The sequence below is a fragment of the Scomber scombrus genome, chromosome 11 (genome assembly GCF_963691925.1).
Source record: "Scomber scombrus chromosome 11, fScoSco1.1, whole genome shotgun sequence".
In the NCBI taxonomy this organism is placed as follows: domain Eukaryota; kingdom Metazoa; phylum Chordata; class Actinopteri; order Scombriformes; family Scombridae; genus Scomber; species Scomber scombrus.
In genome coordinates, this window is record NC_084980.1 from 27,087,541 (window position 1) to 27,109,412 (window position 21,872).

General features: G+C 41.5%; 1 protein-coding gene across 1 annotated transcript; it reads left to right on the top strand.

Moving 5' to 3' along the window:
• The first annotated feature begins 700 nt into the window (after positions 1-700).
• acss2l (acyl-CoA synthetase short chain family member 2 like) lies at positions 701-18,608 on the top strand. The gene is made up of 18 exons (XM_062429801.1): positions 701-965; positions 1,122-1,317; positions 4,622-4,713; positions 5,819-5,922; positions 7,293-7,365; positions 7,530-7,605; positions 8,666-8,750; positions 9,521-9,658; positions 10,393-10,563; positions 10,684-10,817; positions 12,386-12,518; positions 12,812-12,868; positions 13,153-13,233; positions 14,094-14,202; positions 14,508-14,576; positions 15,565-15,741; positions 17,456-17,530; positions 18,055-18,608. Exons 1-18 carry the CDS (start codon positions 842-844, stop codon positions 18,180-18,182), a joined length of 2,022 nt encoding a protein of 673 aa, XP_062285785.1. The 5' UTR covers positions 701-841; the 3' UTR covers positions 18,183-18,608.
• Positions 18,609-21,872: the final 3,264 nt, after the last annotated feature.

The window sequence follows — 21,872 nt, forward strand, 5'->3', positions numbered from 1 at the left end:
GTCATTTGATTATTGATTTAGTTTTAATCAACAAAAACTGGAAGTATTTTTAATCCTTTTTTCTTCTTCTTCTTTTTTTACTACAAGCATGTAGTCTTATTTCATGCATCATCATACCTTTTTTTTTTCTTTGGTGAAATGCAATGTGACAAAACAGAAATATGTCAACAACATTTTTAAAATGTGGTGCAATGTGGTGATAACTTAATACTGAGAGAGTTTACCTTACCTGAAGAACTCTTGAAAAAATACTATATGTCATGCAAATGAAATAATTAAGAATCTACACAATTTAAAAATATAGGTATATATATAAATAAGAAACTGCCATTATAAAAACACATAAAAGATACTTTTTTTCTGGCAGGCAGTGAAATATTGCAAAATATTGTTCCCTTTCTGTTTATTTTTTCTGTTTATCCCCCCCCCCCCCCCCCCCCCCCCCCGAGCCTCCATCACCCTCCCCTCATATCGAACCTCCCTGTCTGTCTGAATCCCTGCCATTCATCATGCTGCACACCTCCTCCTCCTCCACCTTCTTGCTCAGAAAAATAATACGATCAACAGGCCAGGGAGGGCTCACCCAATGAAAAAGTGGGAGTGCTGCTTACTGCAAGCTGATTGGCTGCCCTGGCACTAAGCAGACAGGGAGAGAGCCTGTAACTCAGGGATTAGAGGTGTGTCTTTATGCATGCTGAATTGTGTTGCCCCAGTGCAGGAGGCCTTGCAGTGTTCTTACCTTACCCAGGAGGATCCAGACAGATCAGCAGTGACTCCAGATTAACCCATTTTCTGACTTACTCTCTGATGGTATAGGCCCATCCGCATCTGCCTGTCCACAATGGTTGTCCCTGAATCTCAGGACAAAATGTACCACCCTCCTGGTGACCTGCAGAGGGATGCTCATGTGCCTGATTTTAACTCCTATTTGACACTGTACAGGAAGTCTCTAGAGAATCCAGAAGGTAGGTCAAACACAGCTATGTCTTTTAGCGCAGCTCTTGCTTTGCTGCTACCTCACGTCTCAGTCTGAGCCTCAGTCTGTATACAGTATCTGTTTGTGTTTATCTGCAGCGTGATGACTTCCCATAACACTGACACTAAATACCACTTTGTTTCAGCTTTCTGGAAGGAAATTGCTGATGACTTTTTTTGGAAGAAGCCGGCAACAGGACCAATGCTGCAGTACAACTTTGATGTGACTAAGGGAAACATTTATGTCAAATGCATGGAAGGGGCCAAAACCAACATATGCTATAATGTCCTGGACAGGCATGTGAGAGAGAGGAACCTCGGTGAAAAAGTAGCCTATTACTGGTAAGCAATGTCTGTCCAGGATGATGGGAAATACGGCCTGGAGTTATGCCAGGTATTCCAGTCAAGAGCAATTGCTTGCTGCCCCCTGCACAACCCCAGTGCTTCAAAACAAACCTCCAGCCAGTGCAACACCTCTGTCAGTAATTCAATCGTCAGTCTAAAATAGATTATTTATAGGATTTGTTGAAAGATTTACCAAACTAGACACAGTTTGGGTCCAAAACATTTTACAATCTAGCAGTACAGCAGATTGTAAGAGACTCATTGTGCTTTGTTACAATATAAACCTACTGTTATTTGAATCTTGCCATAATCTTCCTAAAATTAAAGTCCACTAAGAGCCTAATTGATTGTTTTCAGTGTACAAATGTCCTCAGATTCATATTCAGCTTGTGCACTTAGATTTTCTTGTTTTTCAACTTCTTCCTTCCACTAAACTCTTTAAAATGAGAAGCTTCTTGCTTACAGTAAAGCCACACGCCCCTAACAGCTCAGCATAAAGACGTGCACTTTTTCATTGAACATTGTTTTGACTTTACATAGATATTATAACACATATTTGTTCTGTCAACTGAAGAAGCTTTAGCAAACAAGAAATAGTTGTCATGCAAGCTCAGCAGTAATATGGGTTGAATGGAACTGGGCACAGTGGAAACCAGCCATTACCCACAAATGTCTCAACACTGTTTGCACTGCATCAAAACATTCATGTAGAAGTGTTTGCTATGCCACCATGAGAGGAAGATATATAGTCTGTTTTGACTTTTGACAGCATTTGCAAAACTGTTTCAAAAAAATGGTGTAAAATTGCCAACCAATGTAAGTATTAAAACCCAAATTAGTTGTTATTGATTACATTTATTTACAGAATCAAACTCTCAAGAAAAAGGCATCAACATGACAGTAGTCCCATCCACACTGCAGCTCTAGATAGACAGTTTTGGTTTGAATTGTCAGTATTGACCATATAAGTGAAATGTTTGTAATATGACCCTGTACTGTAAGTTATTTTGTATGTTTCAATATTTGATGACAATGAGAATAAATTGTCATTCTAATGTAAGTAAGTAACCAATAGTTATATAGTAACATATTTTCTGGTTCTGGTTGAGTGATTTTAGTAAAAACGGAGATAATTAATCAGCTGCTTTAAAATGCTGTTTTGAATTTTTGAAGGTAATAGCAACACTTTGCATAGATTTCAGACAAAAGCGAGATATCTCAGTGTCAGGTTTGTCTCAATGTCACCCCCCCCCCCCCCCCCCCCCGCCCTCCCCTTTTTAGGCAAGAAAATACCAAACAACAAATGAATATATACAGATGATAAGTGTGTTACATCAGACATTGAGACTAAAAAACAGAAAGCAATAAATTACTTAAAATGAATAAATTGACGGAATAAAGGAAAAACAAAGACATGTCAAGAGAATAAGAGAGTATAAGAAGTAAGTCTAAAAATACTATAGTAATGCAGATGTAATAACAGTCTGCTTAAAATTGGCATGTCTAGCTAAGTATGCTATTAAGTGTGAAGTCGAGTTATTCTGAAACGTGTCCAATGTATTTGCAGCACAGCAGCTAAAAGCAGCTACACCATGTTTAGACCTCAGAGGTTTAGTGAGTTGATGTTGTAACAGAAGATAATGGATTTTTATTTTGCTTTTAAACCATTTAATGATTCATAAATGTAAAAAAATGGTGCTTTAAAACCAACTCGTTGACAGACAGTGCAGAGATTTGAAAACTGGAGTGGCAGAAAGCTGTCATTTTTAGAAAGACCTGAGAAAATCCTATTACGGTAGTTTAACCTACTAGAGTAAATATGTAGATGAGTCACCTTAGAGCTTGTTTGTTAATTATATAATTAATGCTTTATCTTAATGTTATAATAGGCAACCTTGTTATTGTCACAACATGGCCATTCAAATTCAGATGATCAGCAAAAACTAATAAACTGAGCTAATGAGAGCATTCAGAGATTGAATAAAAGAGGTCCAAAGATCGACCCCTGTGGAGCTCCTTATGTAATATCGGTTTGCTGTAATACATATCTGCCAATATACACAAGTGGTGGTTAATGACCTTTAAAGACAATCAAATATTTTGATTTCTCAAGCACCATTATCACGTCATCGATGTTCAGCTCATTTTAATAATAGCTGTTATAGCATTTATGATTGCAGCATTTCATCATGGTAATAATTTATTTCTCCATTTACAAAAAGGTTAAAGTCAGGTCGTTTCTGTGTTTTGGCTTCTATCCTACGCCAAAGGTCCCGCCCCCCCACCCCCCCCCCCCCCCCCCCCCGCCCCCCCATGCTGTCTACTGGCCTGTGAAACTTTGTGCCACATAGTTTTGCCAAAGCCTGTCTTGATAAACAGCCAAACTCAATATAGAAGCAGTTACAACAGGAACACGTTATCTCTCCTGTCAACTCAGGACAACCTCTGATGATACTGATGGAGGATACTCTGTGTCTGCATCTATGAAATTATATATTCTTTAACCTTTGTGTCGTCCTCCCGGGTCAAATTGACCCTGTCTGTTTTAACTGTTCCTTCCTTCCTTCCTCCCTTCCTTCCTTCCTTCCTTCCTTCCTTCCTTCCTTCCTTCCTTCCTTCCTTCCTTCATTCCTTCTCTCTTTACTCCCTTCCTTCTCTCTTTCTTCCCTTCCTTCTTTCCTCCTTTACTTCCTACCTTCCTTCCTTCTTTCCTTCCTCCCTTCCTTCTTTCCTTCCTCCCTCCTTATCTCTTTCTTTCCTTCCTCTCTCTTTCCTCCCTTCCTTCTTTCCTTCCTCCATCCCCTTTTCTTCCCTCCTTCTTTCCTTCCTTCCTTCCTTCCTTCCTTCCTTCCTTCCTTCCTTCCTCCCTTCCTTCTTTCCCACCCTCCCTCCTTCTCTCTTTCTTTCCTCCCCCATACCTTCCCCTCTTCCTTCTTTTCTTCCTTCCTCCCTTCCTCTTTTCCTATCTCCCTCCTTCCTTCCTTCTTTCCTCCCTTCCTCCTTTCCTTCCTTCCTTCCCTCCTTCCTTCATTCCTTCCTCCCTTCCTTCCTTCTTCCCTCCTTTCCTTCCTTCCCTCCTTCCTATCTCCCTCCCTCCTTCCTTCTTTCCTTTCCTCCCTCCCTCCTTTCCTTCCTTCCTTCCCTCCTTCTTCCCTCCCTCCTTCCCTTCCTTCTTCCTCCATTCCTTCCTTGACTCTAGGACAACAGGAGGGTTAAAAACACATTAACAACACACAGTAAAGTTTTGCATTACAGTAACAGACTTGGGACATTTTTCTCCTCTTGTATGTTGTCTTCCTAGGGAGGGGAACTCACCTGACCACCACATGACCATCACCTACCGTCAGCTGCTGAGCCAGGTGTGCCGCTGCGCTAATGTCCTCAAGCAAATGGGTGAGAATCTTCAGTAGTCTTCATCAACTACAGATTATTCAGTATCTAAGCTACCTTGTCCAAAAAGAGCTAAATCAGTCACCCTGTAAAAGGTGAATCATCTTAAATCTTTTTAGCAGTCAAAAGTAAAATAGACATAGACAGTTTACTTAACATGTCAGCAGAGATCTATAATTTCAGTACATATACATGTGTAGCTTTAAAGTGTCATCTGAAATCTAGGATATGTTTATGGCTAACATGAGCTATATAGCATTACATGATATTGGCATTGTCATCTGGCCCGTATTCAGCATACCACAATACTGACTAGACATGGCTCTATGCAGCCTGTGCAATGCGTTGCGTATCAGTCATTCTGTTAAAGAGGTGTTGGTTTACTGGATACCGAATGTGTGACCTCAGGACTGACAACTGAATGAACCTTTAAGTGCTGGTTCTATGGATATTGCTGCACTCTCCACAGGTTGTCCGGTAAGAACAGCAATGGCGTAAATAGGTCAATTAATCCATTTCATGACACACATACACTCATTGACTTGCCACTCATTTAGTGCTGGTAAATTAAGATACTCTCTTGTGGATATGGTTAATTCTCATGGATGCACAAGAAAGAATAAACCAGCATATATGAAACAAGAGTCCAGGAACTGCTGCGGTGAGTTCAATAAAAGTCCAGAAATTGCAGCAATGTGTGAAATACAAGTTCAACACCTCTCTGACTTGGCAGAGCTCAGACATTCACCCTGCTAACTCACTGAGTTAATAGACAGCTGAACAGAGGCTCTGATTGGTGCAGGGGCGTCTTGACACTGTCGGTTCACATGCAGTCCATGTGCAAGGCAACAGACTGTGCATGTAAACTGTGAATGGGCTGAAAGACGGATGCCAGTGCTAAAACTGGTGAAGACTGGATGACCTTGTAAACACATGCAGCACAGCACGTATCTGGCCCATATTCAACATTCTCACTTTAAGGCTACCTTGTCCTTTCTGGCACTGAGCTGGAAAGTGGTCCAGTTGTGTCCTCATTACTCAAATGGTATATTTTAGGTGTTTAACTCTTATGTTTATAGTCATTAAAAATGTTGTTTCTTTGATTAAGGGGTGAAGAAGGGAGACCGGGTGTCTATTTACCTTCCCATGATCCCAGAGCTGGTCTACACAATGCTGGCCTGTGCGAGGATAGGTGCTGTTCATTCCATCGTGGTAAGTATGAACATGCACTTTCACTTATTTTATAGGATTTAAGAGTCATGATGCAGTTGAACTACAGCAGATGAATTGAGTTACTACCTGTGGCCTCATGCGTTGTCAGCATATTAAATAACCCCCCCCCCCCCGCCCCAAATAATAACAAAATAAACTTTCTGTTATATACGAAAAGCGTCTCCCTCTTTGATGCTCCGGGTAGAAATCTGTTGTTTTCTGGTGTTATGTCACCAAGCATGAACCTGCATTTTTTGTTAAAGAAACGTCCTTCTTATTTCAGAACAGTTTTTTTTTTTTTTTTTTTTTTTTTTTTTTACAACACATAGGTTTGGGTTTTTGCTGCTTCGACCCAGTTTCCCAGGAAACCATCAGCTGAATGGTGATGGTTTCCTGAGGTCTTGTTTCTGTTAGTCCTGACTGCCCTGCTCCTGCACTTATCAGCTCTTCCCTGTGTGAACACGGCACTCGCAGCACCTGCACTCAATATATGGGTCAGACATTTACTGGCTGTACCCAGCCTGGGAGGAGATCAGTCAGGGTTATTTTGTAAGAGAGCCAACACTATTTTAGCGATTCAACCTTCCCCATTTGTGCAAAGGTTAGAAGCCCTGTTAAAAATATCTCCTGGCTGCTCCAAAGCGAGTTCGTTCTTATGACTTGCAAAGGCTTGTTTTTGGCAGGCATACATGAAAGCGACCTTGCTCATGCTCGGTCATTGTTGTAAATGTTCCAACTCTGAGTTTTTATCATACAGTCTGTGGGATGGCATCAGCTTTTTACATAGTCATGACTCTAAGTACTGATCATAAATTAGCTTCGGGCAGGGCAGTCAGTGCCATTCACGCTCACAAATGCAGGTGACATTTTGCTGAATCCAGAGTCCTGTGTGACCTGATTCATAATGCTGTCATTAACACTACAACTTTATACTCTGTGAACTTTTAAACTCGGCCAGAACACGACCCCCTGGCTGGGGGTAACTAACAGTCATATAAAAGGCAAATAATAGATGTCTGCTTTGTTATGTAATACTGAATAAGATAACTCTATACATGGTGAAGAGAGGGAGCAATATGCATTATCCCTGTGTTTGTTGCATTTTTAAAACTAAAATATGGATCTTTTGCTGAATTGCACGGCCACAAATAATCATGCTAAACCATAAAGACAATATACTAAAGTCAGTGACACAATGATATCTAAGGTTTGCTAAAGTTTGCTACCATTAGCCACCATACATAACTGGTAATACCAGACTAATTAAGGCTTTAGCAATAAAACCCTGCTACAGTTTATGTTTTAAGTAACCCAAAGACAACACCTCCTCCTTTCAGCTGTCTTCTCTTTCTTTCTCTTTACATGCTCAGTTTGCAGGTTTCTCTGCTGAATCTCTGTGTGAGAGGATTATGGATGCCCAGAGCAGCATCCTGGTGACAGCAGGTAGGTCCGGCAGCCCAGCTCCGAGACACACATGTGCCAACACAGCAACACCAAGATGTGATGTGGCGTATATCGCTCAGTGGCTGTAAAGATTGTTGATACACCTCATCATCTATTTATCATCTGTCTCTCTGTCTCTCCCTCCACCCCTTTGTAACACACAGATGGTGTTTACAGAGGAGAGAAGCTGATCAACCTGAAACAGATTGCAGACGAGGCACTGGAGAAGTGCAGGGAAAAGTAGGTACTGCTCACAAGGCTGCCAGTTTCTCGGTTCTCAGCGACCGCCTGTATTTACACTAGCTGCTGGTAATGGGACTCAGCCTCTGCCATACGAGTCACTGGACGCACACACACAGTGAAGCCCTATCAGCTGTTATCAGGGATGTAGAGGAAATACACAGCCTGGTGTCCACATTACGGAGGTTGCTGGGCAACATGGAGTGCTCAGATTCATCATCAGGGAAGCCCGAACTGCTCATCTCCCGTGGCAACCGGAGCCTGAGAGGGATGTGAGCGTGTGAAAAGTAACAGCATGCTGGATGTTGGGGGGCTGGAGATGTTATTGGGGATAACATGAGCTCTTATTAGACTTAGTATTTACTTGCTATTATATGTTATGTATTTTATTGATGTAATACACGCCAAATCGAATATATTTATAGAGCACATATAAAAACAGGAGTCATCCAAAGTGCTTTACAGAGTAATTTAAGATACAATTTTATCGTGCTATTAAAAATTAAGGGGAATCAAAGACAATTTTATAGCTGGGATTTAAAAGTGCTGATAGATGGGGACGCGGAGACTGAGACTGTTCCATAAAAACAAAGCAGCAATAGAAAAGGATCAGTCATCTTTAATACAGTAATTATGCTTCTTAATATTGTAATTCTCCCACTGCTACATCAGTTTATATTGTACATACGACATCTTCTGCATGTCTGTCTCTTCTGCTCTGTTTTATCTTTTTGAAAGGTTTTTTTGGTGTATGGGTGAAAGGATAGAAGGTGTTTAAAATGAAAAGCCACCTGAGATGAATACTGTATTTGGGTTTGGGCTTTTTTAGATGAGCTGGGAGGAAAAAAGCTTTTCAACATGTAAAAACTGACATGAGAAAAGAGAAAATGTTCCTTTTAAAAACCAACACAGGTCCAAAAGGTTATTTGTGAGAAAGCATGACCCTGACATTTAAAAAAAAAACTTTTGTAAAGCATGACAGCACAAGCACTCAGAGGAGAAGAGAAGAGGATATGATGCATTTCACTGCCTCTCACACTGCTTCTTTATTTTGTCACAGAGCATCATCTAGCGTCACTAAATGCCTCGTCGTCAAGCACCCCGCACTGAGGACAAAAAGCGGAGCAGCATGCAACAAACTACAGGTAGAACTTCTTCAAGCTTAGATGTTGTGAAAATGGGACGACAATAATAACACGCAGAGCGAAGACAAAAGGTGCAAAACATAAATGACCAATGCACTGATACATTGAAATCCAGAGAAAACCATGAATGTCCAAATTTCAGAAGTCTCCTATCCTTTACATCCATTAACACTTTAAAATCTAGCAGAAAAAACAGATGTTTGTCTTCTGCTTATGACAAGCTTATATTTTGCAGATGTTTTCACAGGACAGCAACAAAAATATGCATGGGATTGCTAAGATTGAATACCTTTTCATGCCTGCTTGAACATATATTTGTGAGAAAACCAGATTAGAGTAGCTGCTGCAATATTTGTGCAGGGTAGAGGCCAGATTTGGGGCTACTACTGTATATGTATTCATGTCATAGATGTTATTATTATGACTGTCCTATCCTCCTATCCTCCTATCCTCCTATCCTCCTATCCAGTAACATTTCTTTCATTTAAGCCTTGGTTTTCAGTTTCCATATAAACCCTCCATCCAAAGAATATCATAAATACTGCAGCTGAAACTAAAGCACAAAATTTAGAGGAACACAGTTTTTTCATGTGCAGCTATTCCTCCAATTTGGGATTCAGAAAATGCCTCAGAGGGAGACCGTAAATTATAGTCAGGTCAGAATTTACACGGTGTGTTGTGCTGCCCGGGCTTTTTGGCACACGATGTGAGCAGATGTAATGAGTGGTTTTATGTGTTGGATTTGTTCCCTGTTATTTTGGTGTGTTCAGACCCCCTGGGACTCAGAGTGCGATGTGTGGTGGGATGAGGTGATGAGAGACTCTCCTGAGGAGTGTGAACCAGAGTGGCTGGACGCTGAGGACCCTCTGTTTATCCTCTACACCAGCGGGTCCACTGGAAAACCCAAGGTACACTAAGACACATTATTAAAAACATACTGTTTGGCTTAGAAGAAGAAAAAACACCACAAACTCATTTTCTGCCTGTAAATTCTCAGTGAAACCAAATCTTTTTAAACAAATCACAGTATCTGTTTTCCACTTTGATAAGCCTGTAATGATGTTAACCGTACTGGCTTTTTACGTAATCTGCCGGCATCAGACAGTGAAATAGTAAAAATGAATGGTTTCCTAATGCTAAAAGGCATAAATGCAATCCTAGAGAGTATACTGCAATCTCCACAATTACATCTGTGCTTTGTATTTCTGTGTGCATTAGAACACAAAATGCACAAATCAGAGCATCCAATAATTTGATATGCTCTTCCTGCTTTTGTGTTACATGTACACACACACACACACACACACACAAATTCAAGCACACACATGCCTGCAAACACACACAGAGATGTTGTCCTAGGTCACTTTTAGGGACATTGCATAGACTTACATTTATTCCCTGGAGACTTACCCTACCCTTAACCTACCCTAACCTCAACTACTGACCCAAAAATCAGTGTTTTACCAACTGGGGTCCCGAGAATAGCCCACACACACACACATGCACATGCACATGCACATGCACACGCACACACACACTCCCCTCTGCCAGCATCAAGAGCCCCTTTATTTCTGCTGTCTGTTGCTCTGTGTGTGGACCAATTACCTCCTCAATCCTGTGTCTATCCATGTGTATGGTACAGGGTGTTCTTCACACTGTTGCCGGGTATCTGCTCTACACGTCGCTGACCTTCAAGTATGTTTTTGATCATCACCACGACGACGTGTACTGGTGTACAGCCGACATCGGATGGATCACCGGTCACTCCTACATCACCTACGGCCCCCTTGCGAATGGCGCTACAAGTGTTCTGGTGAGTTGAAGGAGACTTTGTTCCTTTTAATTTATTAAAGGATCTCCACTGTGCCATGAGAGGGCACATAGTAGTGTTAGTCCCCCTTCTCAGAGATGCATGTGTGTGTGTTCTGCCCAGTTTGAAGGCATCCCAGTCCACCCACACATCGGCAGGTTCTGGGAGGTTATTGAGAAGTACAAAGTGACCACGTTTTACACGGCTCCCACAGCCATCCGCCTGCTGATGAAGTACGGACGGGAACCGCTGCAGAAGTAAGTGTCTGCATGTGCTGAAAGTCACAACACTTCAAATCCTAATTATTCAAAGTTGTTGTTTTTTTTTCTCCCCTAGAAGCTACAGCAGTCTGACTTTTCAAAGCACAGCTGTGAAATGATAAGCATCTCCAGCTTTTCATATGAAAAATTTCACCTTTGATTTTTCAAAGGCCTCTTTCACTGTGCTCGCTTCTTATGTAACATTTCATTCGGCCGTGAAGAAACCAAGCTGTATAAATAAGGGTGTGACAGAGGCACAGTGAACATGCTGGTTTAATGCATTGGATAGGGCTACATGTTAAAAAAGACACCATGAACTTCTGGTTCTTAATGAGTCAACACTAAAAACATGCAGACCATATATCACCTTCATCATCATCAATCTTTATCATCAATCTTTATTTGTATAGCGCCAAATCACAACAAAGTCATCTCAAGGCACTTTACACATAGAGCAGGTTCTAAACCGTACTCTTCAGGTTTTAATTTTAAAGAGACCCAACGTTCCCACATGAGCAAGCACTTAGCGACAATGGCAAGAAAAAACTCCCTTTTAACAGGAAGAAACCTCAGAACCAGAACCAGTCTCAAAGTGGGAGAACATCTGCCTCGACCGGTTGGGGTAGAGGGGAGAGAGAGGAAGAATAGGAGAGAGAGAGAGAAGCACATAGTTCATAAACATTGAAGCTAGAAGGTCCGGGACTGGAGTCCTTCATCCCGACGTCTACAGGCCCAGATTGCCTGTGAGACGAGAAAGCACAGACAACTCCGGGGAAGAAGTTTAGGTTATTGAATGCATTAATAGTACATGAATGTTAATGGATATAGATGGATGGATAGAGAGAGAGAGAGGAGGAGAGAGGCCGAGTCCCCCGGCAGTCTAAGCCTATAGCAGCATAAACTAGGAGCTGGTCCAGGACAAGCTTTATGCAGCTTCATGATTAAAGTAGAGGATATGATCTCTTAAGTGACTGTTTTTGATAATTAGTCTGGTTTATATCAGTTCACCAGTGCAGTACTGAAACTTGAAGAAAAGATATACTAGATATGCACCGAGCTGATCTGCTAGAGCTGCATAAAGACCTTAAAATATGGGAAACTGAAGAGAGAGTAATGATATCAGATTGATATTTGGTATGGGAATCAGTGTTGTGAGATAAAAACATTGCTTCCCTAAAATAAACTGTAAACCTCCAAACTCTTTAACATGCATCTGATTTCCATCTTTTATAAAAGATATTTTTCATGAAGCTTTAATTGAGTTTGGTGGCAGAAAATTTCATCTTCAACACCAAAAGTAAACATGTTAAAAAATATAAGTGGTTTAGGAAAGAAATGTCAATCTCTACTTGATGTTGCCTCATGCAAAACAGCCACAATACATGATGGTATCAACTGCAAACTGCAAAAAATGCTTATCTGCTGGGAAATATTGGATACGTCTATACAAGTGAAGTATAGACGAGATAAAGTGGAACGTGGATTAATGATGGAATATAAGCTGTCTGAGGGATATTTTCTTATATATATATCCATTATTATATTTTCTGTCCTGTCTCTGTCAGGTATGACCTCTCCAGCCTGAGGATTCTGGGTACTGTGGGCGAGCCGATCAACCCGGAGGCGTGGAACTGGTACTACGAGGTGGTCGGTCAGAGCAGATGTCCGGTGGTCGACACTTTCTGGCAGACAGAAACAGTAAGTGGGAAGGAATGACATCTGAATGCAATTAAAGGGGAAGTCCACTTTTTTTTTTGGAAAGCATCAAAGTTTGTTTACAGGTCTTGTGAAGTATAGCACAGCACATGTCAAATAAATTGCATCAAATTATATCACTTGGGGCTAAAAGTTTAAAAATCAAGGAGGAGTGAGGAGTGTGGGGTTAGAAACAGACCTCTGTTGCTGTTTTGAAGTCTGGATCAAGTTTCTGTCCATATCGACCTTGCACATACGCCAAATGAGTCACTTTTAAATATCTCATTTCTCTACAGGGAGGTCACGTCTTGACTCCTCTGCCAGCTGCCACACCACTGAAACCAGGCTCTGCTGTAAGTGACAACATCTCCTTCAATGATTACCTCATAATCTGACATTTGTATGTAAAAGCTTAAACACACCCGTATCTCCTGCATTGAGTTTGATCAATAGAAGTCATGCTGGTAAGGAAAGGTTGCACCTCTGTATATGCACGAATACATCCAACCAATGCATTTAACTAAAACTGTGCAGGAGGTGTAGTATTTCATAATATACGTTTTTATTCCCATGAGTACATTATGATCAAGGTTGTAAAAGAAGAGAGATGTAACACATTAAATGTCGCATATTTCAGAGCTTTCCTTTCTTCGGAGTTGAGCCGACAATCCTCAACGAACACGGGGAGGAACTGGAGGGCGAGGCGGAGGGTTATCTCGTAAGTTCAGCTCATAGGGCCCAAGATTTTCTTTTGCATAGTGACATATGTAATAGATTACATGTTATAGGCACTTTTATATTAGTTATGCTTTTCAAGTATTTTGCATATTGTTGTTGTTGTAGTGTGAAGATAAAAGATCAGTCCTGCTTATTTTATTGACAATTGCAGTATAGTCTTCCTTTGTTGGAGGGTATAGGAGCCAAAATATGTTTTGTTCATATTTATATATTTGCTTGGGATGCACGTATTGCGTCACATGCATTGATTGACACATGGGTGTGGTTTCCCCCTTATTTTACCTGTTCACTTGGTTGGCGGCGGGAGATTTGGACAAAGGGAGTTAGTAGAGCTCTGATATTTTCAGTTTGACCGTCACCATCGTCATCATCATCACCATCATCGTTTTTCATCACTTTATTCTTACAGTCGGATCACATCAGGGTTTTTTATATGTTTGTGGAACAGCTGCTTGTCAGTACCTTTCTGATTTTTCATTCACGTAAACTGCAGTAAAAACATCATCTGGACTTTAGCTTTAGCTTCAAGTAATTTCCATCTGATGGCTTAACCGGTAGCATCCCAAAGTAAGAGAGGTCTTAAACTAGATACCAAGGGCTACTGTAATCTCAATTTCTATAATTATCAGAAAATCAACCATTAGTTATATTATCTAAATGTACTTTTCTTGGTTTACTTCATTTACAACATTTAGAGTTATTTACAGTTCTTGAAGCACTTATATTACTTTATAAAAATGATAAGTTGTATTTAGTTGATACTAGTGATTATTCCAGTAGTGGAAATGGAGAGGTAATAGTATTTTAATGCTTTGTGTGTATCCCCTCTGTGTGTTGCAGGTTTTCAGGAGGCCGTGGCCGGGTATCATGCGTACTGTGTACAAAAACCACGAGCGCTTCGAGAACACCTACTTCAAGAAATTTCCAGGCTTCTATGTGACTGGTGATGGTAAGACACACACACACATACACACACACACACACACACACACACACACACACACACACACACACACACACACACACACACACACACACACACACACACACACACACACACACACACACACACACACACACACACACACACAATCAAGATAAAAAATCAAGTTCACTCTACCGTCGCTCAGATTAGCCTTAATGACACTCAGGATTGTTTTCTCACTAAAATACCAAACAGCCTCTAGAGGAAGAGTTCAAGATGCTATAAAAACTCTTTGTGGGGTTATGCAACTTGTTTTCTCCTTTTTTTAGGCTGCAGACGGGATAAAGACGGATATTACTGGATCACAGGAAGAATAGACGACATGCTGAATGTGTCAGGTATTGTACTCTTACTGTCTGACAACACAGCTGCTTATGAAAAGCTTTTAACCTTCGTGTCGTCCTTCCTCAAATTGACCCCGTCTGTTTTGACTGTTCCTTCTTTCCTCTCTTCCTTCCTTCCGTCTGTCCTTCCTCCCTCCTTCTGTCTTTCCTCCCTTCCTTCTTTCCTTCCTCCATCCCTCCTTCTTTCCTTCCCTCCTTCCTTCCTTTCTGCCTTCTTTCCTCCCCTCCTTCCTACCTTCCTTGCTTCCTTCTTTCCTCTGTCCTTCTTTCCTTCCTTCCTCCCTACCTCTTTTCCTTTCTCCCTTGCTCCCTCCTTCCTTATTTCCTTCCTTCCCTGCTTTTCTTCCTTACCTCCTTTTCTTCCTTACTTCCTTCCCTCTTTCCTCCCTCCCTCCTTACTTTCCTTCCTTCTTCCTCCCTTACTTCTTTCCTTCCTCCATCCCTCCTTCTTTCCTTCCCTCCTTCCTTCCTTTCTGCCTTCCTTCCTCCCTCCCTCCTTCTTTCCTTCCCTCCTTCCTTCTTTCCTTCCTTCCTACCTTCCTTTCTTCCTTCTTTCCTCTGTCCTTCTTTCCTTCCTTCCTCCCTACCTCTTTTCCTTTCTCCCTTGCTCCCTCCTTCCTTATTTCCTTCCTTCCCTGCTTTTCTTCCTTACTTCCTTCCCTCTTTCCTCCCTCCCTCCCTCCCTCCTTCCTTCTTCCTCCCTTCCTTCCTTCCTTCCTCCATCCTTTCCTTCCTTCTTCCTCACTTCCATCCTTCCTTCCTCCCTCCCTTGCTTCTTCCTGCCTTCCTTCCTTGACTCGAGGACAACAGGAGGGTTAAAGAACGTCATTACAACACCAGACAGATCTATTTTTACGTTGTTATATAATGTGAAAATGACCAATTCAATATTTAAACGCACACATAACCTTTCAGGAACATTCTTCTTCTATGTTTATGATGTGTCACTGATGAGACTCCTTGTGTGTTTGGTGTCCTCTAGGCCACCTGATGAGCACGGCGGAGGTGGAGGCAGCGCTGACGGAGCACCCGGCTGTGGCGGAGGCTGCGGTGGTGAGCAGGCCTCACAAGGTGAAGGGAGAGTGTCTGTACTGCTTCGTCACCCTCAAAGACAGCAGGGAGTTCAACCGCATACTGGTGGAGGAGCTCAAGAGACTGGGTGAGGATCAGAGTTTATCAAAATGATAAATTTCATCAGTTTTTTGTATGTCTGGGTTCATCTTCAAACCATCCCTTCACTTCAGTGTGATTTGTAGGTTCCTAAATACTGTGTTGAATGCTTAACAAAAAGCTATGGCTGATGTACCTTTAATTACAGGGTTTATTATGATATTAAAATACCGTATAGTGTATTTTCTCATGCTCACACTAAGATAACTTGGCTAAAAACATTAGTTGATTGAAAACCTATTTTTTCTGACCTTTCCCTAATCTTTCCTTGTTTTTTATTTAGTTTTTAATTCAGTTTTTGCATCTTCAGATCCCTAAAAAATGGGGAAAAAAATACCTCATTGTCATATGTGAAGAGGGGTTGCAAGACAATGTTTTAGTTTAAGAGGTCATAAGATAAGAAGGTTGTGAACCACTGGATTTATCCATTAACAAAATATGGCCAGTAATTTTGTTTATTGATCAAGTCGTTAATCAAGCATAAGATAGCCTACCAAACACTCCCTGATTCCCACTTCTCATATGTGAAGTTTTTCTGCTTTTCTTTGAGATATTTGTCACTATTTTTGGAGAATTCAGACTAAATTATTAATCAAATCATCCAAAAAAAAAAAAAGAACCAATAAAGAAAATATTAAAATGCAGAGCATACTGCCCTAATGTAGATATCAGAGCAGATACAAAGAAAGGAATCTAAATAAAAGAATCAAAGGTTCAAAGGAATCTGATAGCAGAAAAACTTTAAGGTTTAACATCAGAAATAAAGAGCAAAGGATTCTTTCAAGTGTCAGGCACAGACCAGGACTTAAATGCAGAGACAGGGACACAGGGATGAAGAGTTCTCAAGTCGTTTAATCGATCCAAAAGTCAAAAACCGGGAAATCCAATAGACAGGCAGAAGTACAAAATCACTAGGCAAACCCCAGGATCCAAAAGGCAAAACTGGTCGATACACTAGAACAGTGGTCTCCAACCCTGCTCCTGGAGAGCTACTGCCCTGCATGTTTTAGGTATCTCCTCACTCTAACTCGTTATCAAGCAGCTGAGGCTCGTCAAAGGGCTTGATAACGAGTTGATTATTAGAATCAGGTGTGTTAGAGTGAGGAGATACCTAAAACATGCAGGGCAGTAGCTCTCCAGGAGCAGGGTTGGAGACAACTGCACTAGAATATACGCCCAAACTCTGACACGAACTCTGACACGAAACTTACATGACACTGACAAGACAATCTGGCACAGAAAGGAATGAGCACACCACATATATACCCTGGATAACAACGAGGCACAGGTGTAACACATTAGGGGAAGGGAGGCAAACAGGAGGCGAGGAAGCTAGACAACACAAGGGAAAACACACCAAAATAAAACAGGAAGTAGACAAGACAAAAACTAAACCTACAAAATACATAACAACACTAACGGGCCCTGACATCAAGATTTACCATTTCATGCAGAACAATAAAAAAGAGGGATAGTTGTAGAAGAGGCAGAGTAACAGGTAATATTTCCATCTTCCACGGCTGCCTGAATTCATTGCAGCCCTAAGACATTTTGAATAAACTGTCCTAGAGACGTCTCATACAGGCACTTTTATATTAAAGTTCAGGCTTTGTGTCTGGGATGAAGTACAAGAAGGTCACAGATCACTTCAGTAGAGACACTCTGCATGTCACTGATTCCTTTTCTTTTTCTTTTGTCGTCAGTGAGAGAAAAAATTGGACCAATCGCCACACCAGACTTCATTCAAAACGCTCCAGCACTCCCCAAAACCCGCTCTGGTAACAATTCAACACCTCTTTAACCCTCCTGTCGTCCTCCCGGGTCAAATTGACCCCATCTCTTTTGACTGTTCCTTCTTTCCTTCTTTCCTTCTTTCCTTCTTTCCTTCTTTCCTTCCTTCATTCCTCTTTCTTTAATTTTTCCTTCATTCTTTCCTTCATTCCCTCTTTCTTCGCTCCCTCCTCCTTCCACACTTCCTTCCTTCCTTCCTTCCTCCTTCCCTCCTTACTCCTTTTCTTCATTCCTTCCTTTTTCCCTCCCTCCTTACTCCTTTCCTTCCTTCCTTCCTTCCTCCTTTCCTCCCTCCTTACTCCTTTCCTTCCTTCCTTCCTTCCTTCCTTCCTTCCTTCCTTCCTTCCTTCTTCTTCCCTCCCTCCTTACTCCTTTCCTTCCTTCCTTCTTTCCTGCCTTCCTCATGTCCTTCCTTAACCTGAGGACAACAGGAGTGTTAAATCAATATCCACTACTCCTTCTCCTCCATTACTCTCTTCTTCATCTGTGTCTTCTTCCTCTTCCTCTGCAGGTAAGATCATGAGGCGAATCCTCAGGCAGATCGCCCGCAACGAGAAGGACCTGGGTGACCTTTCAACCCTGGCAGAACCTAAGGTGGTGGAGGTGCTGTTCAGCCAGAGATGTGAAGCTGCAGCCTGAACAAAACATCTCTTTTTCTGTCTTGTGTTATGCAACGGCGAAGGTGATCGCAACCTTCCCCCTGTTGGATCCGGGAAGGTCGTGATGCGCCCTCTTTTGGGACTGAATGTAGGGGCTGGGATCAGAACATTACACTGCTGGCATTGAAGCATTTAAATTGTTGTTTTATGTGGAAAAGACAATAGAAAACAATTGAAAACGTCCAATAAAATGTCAGCGGTGCATTTATATAGATGTACAGTGATGATGGGGTTTGTTGTTGGTTTGTGTTTGGGCCAAAATGTCTCATTATAATTTGAGGAAGGAGTGAATCCCTCTTTAGAAATAGAGAAGTCGACTTCTCACAGCTTGTTTATGACTGATGACTGATGTATATTTTCAATCTGTGACACATTTATATGACCTGAGAATAAACTGTTGAATCTGTTTGTTGCTTTTGTCCTTTTTTTACCTTTGAGTGCAGCAGCTGATTGACGCCCTCATGTGGCAGGAATCATCCTCTGCAGATGCTATCTGGTGCTTTTACTGTAAACCCCCCCCCCCCCCCCCCCCCCCCCTTTTTTTTTTTTACTCTCCTGCTGAGGCCTTTCTGCCTTTTGTCATCTGCAGCCGAGCCGCTAATGATGCACTGTGCACACACAAGCTTTGATGGTGTGATCGGTGCAGGAGGGAGCAGCGATTAAGAGAGACAGAAAGATCTGGGGGATGACAGCAGAGAAGGGGAGGAGGTTTATCTTAAGTGTACTGGATTCTTTTTGAAATAACAAGCATGAGTAGCTTTGAAAAGAAGAATAAAAAAGGGAGCAATAATCTGTTTTTAGAGAGATTAGATTGCATCAGGTTGTTAAGAAAGTAACTCAGAGGGACCGCTCTCTTATCGTCCCTTTTTTTTAATGTACAGTGGATTTCTTTTGTTTCTGTGCATCTGCCTCCTCTACCCCAGTTTGTGTCACATGCATGCAGCAGTGTGTGGTGTGTGTGTGTGTATGTGTGTGTGTGTGTGTGTGTGTGTGTGTGTGTGTGTGTGTGTGTGTGTGTGTGTGTGTGTGTGTGTGTGTGTGTGTGTGTGTGTGTGTGTGTGTAGGTGGGGAGGACAAGGAGAAAAAGAGCCCAGAAACACAGCAATGGACAATATTACATTGTTACATCATCACCCCCCCCACACCCAGCAGCAGATAAGTGGTTACCATGACAACCTCCTCAGTTCCTTTTAGCCCCCCCACCCCACCCCACCCCTCCTCCTCTGGTCACAACAGCAGTCTGCAGATGTTTTGTAACCTGCAGCATTAACCGAGTGGAGCTCTGCTACAAAAACAATTATGTTTCTAAAATTATGTGTCTGACTTTTTTTTTCGAGTCAATACTTGTTTGTGAATTACTGTTGATTTTCTATATTTTTCTTATTTTCAACAAATCTCATGTGAAAAATCAACCAAAACAACAACGCAGATCTGCGTACAAGTGTTGAGTGTGTGTCCAAAGATAGGAAGAAGAAAGAAAGAAGAAAGCCTGATACTATATATTTTATGCCTCTGTGCCAAAAACTATTAAAAACACGTCCATGAAGAGTCTGGTCACGTTAGGTTGTTAAGCAACGGCTCCAAACCAGGCGGGGAGTTCTGGTCCTCTGAAATGAGGCCAACGCGGAAGTAACTTAAAACTGCATTCTATCAAAAGGCCACCAGGGGGCGACCGTTTTGGTGTCAAAAGGACTTCCGTCTCTATACAAGTCAATGGAGAATTCACCAACTTCTCACTTGATTTCTAACCTCAGTAAACGTTTTCAAAATGTGTTTATGGTCTCAATCGCTAGTTTAAAGCCTTCTTCAATGCAGTATGATGTTCATTTGGGACATTTTGGCCTCCCTGATTTTATATTTGACGATAAAGCAGGGTATGCATTAGGGCGTGGCTACGTCGTGATTGACAGGTTGATTGGTTCACAGGTTCAGGAGGGCGCCTCATGCTCCTCCTGATGCCCATATAAGTAGAATCTGTGTTTTTATTTTTCCCGGCATGCACCTGAAATTTTCAAGATGGTGCTGCTCGGATCCGAAACTATTCGCTTCCGAGCAGCAGTCCACAAACCAATGGGTGACGTCACGGATGTTACGTCCATTTTATATACAGTCTATGGTCCAAACTGTAAAAACAGCGATCATGTTTTCAATTTACAGAGAGTTTCCAGACCTGAGACTCTGAATTCACCGTTGGTTTGGATCTGGACATTAAATCTGTTGACAATTAGAAAAATGTAGAAAATTTGCAGCCAACATCCTTTTTAACTCCCCCAAATGAAACAATCAAACAAATCATTCAGCACAGAGATTTACATAGCTTCAGTTTAAAGGGTCACAAGCCAAAAAGGTTGGTGTGTGAGACTTTTTCACACACACACACACACACACACACACACACACACACACACACACACACACACACACACACACACACACACACACACACACACACACACACACACACACACACACACACACACAAACTTGATGTAATTTGACATTTGACCGAAATGTAAACTGAACCCTTGTCACTATCACTCAATCACTGTCAAACATCAAACTCAAATTCAAAACCATCACAGTGACAAAACCTCAGAATCATTTCAGGTTTCAGGTGAAGCCGACGGTGACTAATATCGATCAATAACAAAATCTAATCAGACGTCCACATCACATCCGTCACATGTAGTTATGTAATGTCAGCTGTTCTCTTTTTCACAGTCGAATATCGGCCTCGTGCATCGGTCTGACGCACGCAGCAGTTTGTAACTGAATTAAGGAGATTTAATTTCACTAACTGCGACTTTAGAGGCTGAAAGGAGGAGCTGGTCACCGCTGACGGAGCAGTTCTGACAAAGTGACAGTCAGCTGGATACTCACAGCCTCTGAACAACCGCCTGATGACATTATGGCACACAATGAATTATTAATAAACTGCTCTTGCATCGTAAAGAGGTGGACATATTTAAGTTTTGCAACGCTAATCTATATATAATAATAATAATAATAATAATAATGCATTTTATTTAAAGGCGCCTTTCAAAGCACTCAAGGACACCTTACAAGGCACATAAAACACAACAACAGTACATCAAACAATATAAATCAGGTAACATTTAGTGCAAAGATAAAGAAATAAATATGAATGTGACTATAAAGTGCATCAGTGCAATAAATAAACAAGAACGTGATTGCATAGTTAGTGTGAGACAGAGTATGCAGCTCTGAATAGGTGCGTTTTCAGGCGGGATTTAAAGGTGGAGACAGAGTCCGAAGTGCAAATGTCTGGTGGGAGAGAGTTCCTGAGGCGGGGGGGCAGATCGGCTGAAGGCTCTTGACCCCATGATGGTAGTTAAGTTGGCAGATGGGGCAGAGAGCTGGTTGGCAGAGGAGGATCGGAGAGTTCGGGAAGGTGTGTAGATGTGAATCAGTTCAGAGAGATATGATGGTGCCAGGTTGTGAAGGATCTTGAAAGTGAGGAGTAGAAACTTATAGTAGCTATAGATTATCTATCTATCTATACCTCAACTACAACTCTCAGTATATCTTTTAAACTGGAGGCCTGATTTGTCTCTAGATAACAGAAAATAAAGATTACATTTCAATTGTTCCCAATTTTGACTATTTCAGGAAATTAACATTAGAGAAGCAAAACTGTGAGTCTTTCTTT